This window comes from Rhagoletis zephyria, unplaced genomic scaffold, assembly GCF_001687245.7.
Source record: "Rhagoletis zephyria isolate East Lansing unplaced genomic scaffold, Rhagoletis_zephyria_1.1 Rzeph_scaffold_13963, whole genome shotgun sequence".
Classification (NCBI taxonomy): domain Eukaryota; kingdom Metazoa; phylum Arthropoda; class Insecta; order Diptera; family Tephritidae; genus Rhagoletis; species Rhagoletis zephyria.
The window spans coordinates 1-6,975 of NW_016171032.1; the positions used below are offsets into that span (position 1 = coordinate 1).

The window sequence follows — 6,975 nt, forward strand, 5'->3', positions numbered from 1 at the left end:
TAGAAGCAGCTGAAGAAATCGACTCAAAAGTCGATGGCAGAGGCTATTGGTAGACCGGCGGATACAGGAAGGACTTAAATATCCGCTAAGCATTGCCAACGGTCACACCTCTGCTAGCCGCTAGTAGTTATAATAGGGGAGAAAAATTGACAAGGAAGGAATTAACCAGAGGATATAGTGTACTCGATTCAAACTCAGAACTCGGCTGCATACGCATCTATGCAACCTTAGCACAGGCACATATTAATACAGCTATGGACAAAGAGCAAGAGCGGGAAGAAGAAAAGGCCAAAACAAGCAAGGTGTGAAAGCTCTGTAACAAACCAAGACAGCAGTCAAAATGAAGCTACGCTTAGATGGAAAGGTTACTTTTTCGTCTAAGTAGGGAGGCTGACCTGAACTGGGTCCTTGATGCTGTTGCAAAAGATAGAGAGCATTTCTGGCACACTCGAAATATTGACGATGAGGCATCCTGCATTTGTCAACAAGATTGAAGAGAACATTGCGAAAAAACTAAAAAAAAAAAACGAAACGAAAAAACGTTAAAATTGGAACGTTCAGCGAAATATTAGAAATATGTTGCAAAACTTCTTCGTGCACAGAAACCTGCTATTTCTTTTGATCAGCTAAGAAGTTCCAGGAAGGTGATTAAGGTATGTCATGCAGCCAAAAGACACTTGATCATCGAGATGATCGATCTGAATTTCTCTGATGGACAGATTAGGCCGGAACAATGAAAGCAGTTAGATAACAAATTCTGAGAAATAAATGTTCCTTGGATGGCGAACAAGCAAGTCCAACTAACTTTTTTTATAGAACGGGAGATTTTGGGCAAAACGATTTTTTAGTATAACAATGATTTCCTAATTAAATGGCGCACGGGGTTCCCAGGAAATTAGATCGAGTATGGTAGAGTCTTGGGTTGATAGTAGCCGTCGATTTTAAGTTTACCGAAAGCAAAATTCGAGGAAAACCCAAAGGTCATTCTGCTACTTTTCCCGTGGATCAGAAGATGCGTAGGCAGGTCTGACGCCAACAGAGCTCGAAATCTGTTCCTTCAGATAAATGGGGAAGCCGAAGACAAGTTCGTTTGTTAAGAAGTTAATCAGTATAATACCCTTCGCTTTTGGTTTCTATTGACAAACTTAAGCATGGAGTTTCTTTCAAAATAATGTATGCCGCTAGCTTTCCTAAAAGGTAAACATTGAGAGGTGGGATACTCTATTGAGAAGCTCAGTACAAACATTTTTGTAATAACAGCTAGGAACCCGATATCGAACAGAAAGTATCGATATGGTACTCATTTAAAGTATCGCATTAAAAATATCGGGTACCCATTAATATCCAAAATCCAAAAGTTTATCTGAATATAGGTCTCGTATATAGGCCGCTGTGGTGTAATGGTTAGAATTGCANCAAAATCCAAAAGTTTATCTGAATATAGGTCTCGTATATAGGCCGCTGTGGTGTAATGGTTAGAATTGCACAAAGCTTGAAAATGAAAAACAGCTTCCCATTAAAACAAAATCGCCGTTCAGAGTCGACATAAAACTGTAGGGGCCCCTCTTGTGTCACAACACGCGCGACAAATCGGAGGAGGATCTTGGTCAAACACTAACATATTCTTGCCCTACAAGGCGAGGTTAGCTGTGTGACATTCTCTGGACTAAGATTTTGCATGGTTGGGTTAGATATATGGGGAACGGAGAGTCTGGAAAGTTGTCAGAGAAGTAATGACTCCCACGTAAAAATGCTTGACTGAGTGCTTGGCGGAGTTTTCTGACCTACCACAAATCGAATCCTTTCAATTCCAATTCTGTGGTAACGGCTGGGGAATGAAAATATCACAGGCAAAAGGTCATTCAAACACTATTATGAACGACTTCATATTTTTTAAACCTTCAATATTTCATAACCTCTTTTTCATAAGATAAAACTTTCTTGTGACGCAGATGTAAAATTGCAGAATGCGACACGGTTTCCAGCGCCTACGAAGAGTACTGGACACAATTCGGTATTCCTCCGAAAAGTAATGGACTGGACCAATGTAATCGCTTTGCGAGTAATTATACTATAAACCAAACAGTTTCTACGACACCTGCCGATGAGTCAATCGGATTGTGCTATGCGCACAATTTCGATAGCAGTAAAAAGGAGAGGTGTAAGGACAACGATTTCATATTTCGCGATAAGGAAGTGACGATAGCGAATGAGGTTTGTACCAACCCAAAAATAGAAAATAACTGCAAAAATAAGCAGCAAGTTTGTATTTTTTCGCAAATAGTTCGGTATTTACTGCGAAAACGAATGGAAGTTGGCCATGGTGGGCACAATTGGCAATCTGGGACAGTTCGTCGGCATACCCTTGGGCGGTGTCATATCAGATCGGTAAGAGTCGGCGGGTTTCTTCACCTGGAAGCAAATTTTAGGTTTTTATTTTATTATTTTTTCTACAACTATCTCCGCTCAGGTATGGCCGCCGGAACGCGCTCGCACTTGGCGGATTCTTTAGCGCCTTCTTAGGACTAATACGCTCATTCACACCCAGCTACACTTCTTTTATAATTTTCGAATTCCTCGACAATATCGCCTCGAGTCCAATGTATCCGATATGCTTCATTTTGGGCGTTGAGTTAGTCGGTCCACAACGGCGTGTGATCGCCTGTAGCATGATCACCATTTTCTATGCCATCGGCGAAATTCTACTAGCAGTTGTTGCAAAGTATTTTCAAAATTGGCGGCTTATCTTACGCATCGTTTACGTACCGGCGATAGTACTCATCAGCTATATTTGGATACTTCCGGAGAGCATACGTTGGCTGCTGAGTCAGGGTAAGGATGAGGATGCCAAAAATATACTACGACGCGCTGCCACGGTGAATAAACGCCAACTTTCCGATGATTCGCTGCACAAATTAATTTCAGCGAATCGTGAAAAGTTAGCAACAGCCACAGATGGTCGCTTTCCCATCAAGGAGGCATTCAAACAGCTCTCATGGCGCATCATAAATTGCTCTTTCAGTTGGATTGTCATTGTGTTGGTCTACTATGGCATCAGCTTAAATGCGGTGCTCCTGGATGGTGATAAATATAATAATTTCATGTTTATTTCATTAATCGAGTTACCCGGCTTCTTTTTGCCGTTTCTTATCATGGATCGCTTTGGCAGGCGATACTCGCTTTGCGCTACCATGTTGTTAAGTGGGATTTGTTGCTTGATAACAGCTTTTCTACCGGCAGGTAAGTAGATAAATAAATATAATAAAAATGTCTGGCTTATCGGTTGCTAACATAGTTTTTTTGTTTGTTTGTTTTTTTTTTTGCTTTTATAATTTCAGATGACTTCGCGTGGCGTTTGACGTTGTTCCTAATGGGCAAGCTTATGATTACAGCCGCATTTCAAATATTGTATTTCTTCACATCGGAAATCTTTCCAACAAATATACGCAACAGTTTGCTCTCCTTCTGTTCGATGGTGGGCCGAGTGGGTTCAATGTTGGCGCCACAAACACCTGTGCTGGTGAGTAGAAGATACATATCACGAAGTTCAAAATGTTTGAAACCCTGCGCGAAAAAACACTCAGGTTTTCAATGAAGGTCCATTAGCTATTATCATTCTCTTTATCCAAGCCTCGGCTCGAGGAACCGTGCTGCGTTTATATGCGCTGAGCATAGGGCTTCTGATGTCTAAGTCAACAAGCAAATATAATAAGCAGTATGTAATGATGGGCTTGTCCCATTGTACGGCAGGATTTGTCCCTAGGTATGGAGACAAGAGAAGTAGCAGTACTGATCCACTTGTGTTTGATCCTACTTGAGCCATCGCCTTTCGTGAAAGCTCCATCCCATCGGTGTTGATAGAAGAAGGACAGCCACCGTGTCTGATATTGTTGTGTCGTGTGCTCAGGCAAGTCCGCACATGCTCTAATTCGTATGGGTCAATCCATGTTAAAATGGTCAATGGTTGGAATCGACCGTTTTTTATTTGGACCAGTTTTGGTCAAAACTTTTTTTTATCATAGAACAATATTCCTCCAGATATAAAAAAATTTTAAAAAATTTTCGAAAGTTTAAAATTTTACACTTTTTCCGGATTTTGCAAGTTTATCTTTTTGGATATCTCATCTGTTGCACAAATGGTTCTGATCTCGTTTGAGATTAAAAAATATATCTAAAAAACGTGCGAAAAAATAAATTACAGAATGTTGAAATTTTAAAAATCGTAAGAGCGAAAACTTAAATACAAGTTTGGCTCTTTTTTTTTATACAATACTTCTAAAAATCATAAAAGATATTGGGATGATAAAAATTATGTTTTTTTTAATTTTTTTAACTTTGAAACAAATTTTTTACGACTCTAAATTTAAATAAATTTCAATGCAATAAAATTGTTTAACATAACTTTATTTAAAATTAGCAAATAAATTCAAATTATATCTTATATCTTAAAAAACACCGTCAGGTGAAGGTATTGTATAAAAGGCTCCCCAAAAATGTTTGTATCTAAGTTTTTGCTTTTACGATTTTTTTACTATCAAAATTCTGAATTTTGTTCTTCGATTTTCTTTATATATTTTATAGCCCTAAAACGAGTCAACGATCCACAAATTTTTATCTAAATTTCGAGCTTATTAACCGAAATTTTTTTTAATTTATGCAGCTAATAAGATTATACAATTTTAGTAAAATTAGTGCAAGTTTTGAGGGGCTAAAAAATCGCATTGATTTTTAATATTTTTTTTTTTTTTTGTTGACGGCGTTTTGAACTTTTTTTGAGGAGGAATATGCGCAAGACCTTTTGCAAAAAAAAACAACAAATAAAGTCAACGCCAGTTTTCTTAAATTTCGGTTTTTATATGAAAAAAAACCGAAAAAGCCATCAGCAAAAAAAATTATTAAAAATCAATTCGCTTTTTTAGCCGCCCAAAACATACACTAGTTTTACTAAAATTTTATAATCCTGTTAACTGCATAACTAAACTGTTAAATGCATAATTTAAAAGAAATCTGGTTAAAAAGCTCGAAATTTAGATACAAATTTGTGGTATTTTTCTGAATTCTGTATAAGGTTTGAAAGTGTGATTTATGAAAAAATATCAAACAAATTTTTGCTTAAAAGACATTGTAAATATTAAAAATCAATGCGCTTTTTTAGCCGCACAAAACTTGCACTAGTTTACTAAAACTTTGTAATCCTGTTAACTGCATAGCAAAAAAAAATTTAAAAAATTCTGGTTGAAAAAGCTCGAAATTTAGATAAAAATTTGTGGAGTTTTTCTGAATTCTGTATAAGGTTTGAAAGTTAATAGTTTTTATATTTTCTGTTAAAGCATGATCCATATTTTTATAAAAAAAAAAAAAAAATTACTTGAAAAACATTGTAAATATTAAAAACGACACACCATTCATAAATTTTTGAACGCCACTGTATCTATTTTCAATACCACATATTTTTAAACCATTATACGGGGAAACCAATTAACAGGGTTCAATTATGCGGGAAAATTCACATGGATATTTTATGCAATATCTTTTTACCGATAAGTTAATTCAAATAAGCGGGGAAATCAATTAACCGGGGGACAATTAAGCGGGGAATACTGTATGTCTTTATTTGAAGTGGTGCTAGTAACTAAGCAAATTTTGTCCCTATAAATTCCCAGAATATGCCCAGCGTTCGATCACAATTAATAAACTAAATACTTACCTACATACATATGTACATAGTATGTATTTATTATTAATTTCCTTCTAAATTAAATATTTGTTGTGGTATTTATTGAAGCAATATTTTTATATCTCCTTTTTACAGGCTAAATTTCACGAAAATGCTCCAGCGATATTGTTTGCTGTTTGTGCAATTATCAGCGGCCTTTTGGCGCTTTTCTTTCCCGAAACAACAAATATTGTGCTGCCAACAACAATGCATGATGCACATAATATAGGAGCTAAACAGCACAATGAGAAAACAAAAGTAAATTCGTGTAGAAATTTAAGTTCATGAAAATACGGACTAATTAATTTAAGTTTCCAGCTTTTTTCTATATCAATTAAAAGCTGTTAAGTTATTTCATTTTAATTTGCATACGAGTTCCTCAAAGCGCTTGTATTGTTTCCCTATTATGTGTGAAATAAAAAACATTAAAAAAATTGCTATCTTTTAAATGAGGACTGCACTTTTTGGTACTAAGCTCGGCCAAACACTAACATATGTGTGTGTAAGCGCCAATTTATTATTCTTTATTCTTCATCCATATCGGCACAGCATGTAACCGCGAAAAGAGGATTTGTAAGTAACAGAATTTATGGAACTTCATCGAGAAACAAATGAATTCATCACTTCTGAAGGATATCAGTTTGTAACCGCGGCGTCTACAGTGGAATCCAGTTAGAGACTTCGTGCCAAAAGAGGCGTTAGTATAATGGCAAAAATAAAAATAAAATTGCTAAACAGTTAAAGCCAAAAACGTGGGAATAGTGTAGCTTTCCTTGGTTAGATTAGGTTGGATTGACTGCCTGCATCACATTCTATCCAGGGATGGAAAATAAAATTTTCAAATTGTTTGAGGCAAAAATTTTACCTAACAGCAGACGAATTTATCTAAAAAATTATATGTCCATACATTTTGTGACATGAAATGTGTCACGGCAAATCTGTTAAGCCATACAAAATTACGACGAAAATCTGCCTGATATTGGGATTGACATTCTGTAACACTTCAAATTGGAAGAACTTTTCGAGGTCAAACAAAGACAAGGCGTATAATTTTCTTGCGTCAACACTCGTCTACGTGCTGCACTAATTTGCCAGCTGTCACTGGGATGCTGCTTCTGAAACATTGGTTCGCCCAAACCTCTTATATAAGCTTGGTATTTTCGAACATGTCGCCAAAAATTCATGATTCAGCTTCTGATAGGTCTACTCTGTATGTACATATATAATAATAATAGATTGGCGCTTACACATAGTATGTT

At 36.3% G+C, this 6,975-nt stretch overlaps 1 protein-coding gene across 1 annotated transcript; it reads left to right on the forward strand.

Annotated features, from left to right (window-relative positions):
- Positions 1 to 1,947: 1,947 nt before the first annotated feature.
- On the forward strand, positions 1,948 to 6,428 carry LOC108378364 (solute carrier family 22 member 3-like; the record flags this gene model as incomplete). Its single annotated transcript, XM_017634662.1, has 5 exons — positions 1,948 to 2,214; positions 2,285 to 2,388; positions 2,471 to 3,240; positions 3,339 to 3,520; positions 5,813 to 6,428. Coding segments are annotated over 5 exons (1,515 nt in total), but the record flags the coding sequence as incomplete, so codon positions are not given.
- Positions 6,429 to 6,975: the final 547 nt, after the last annotated feature.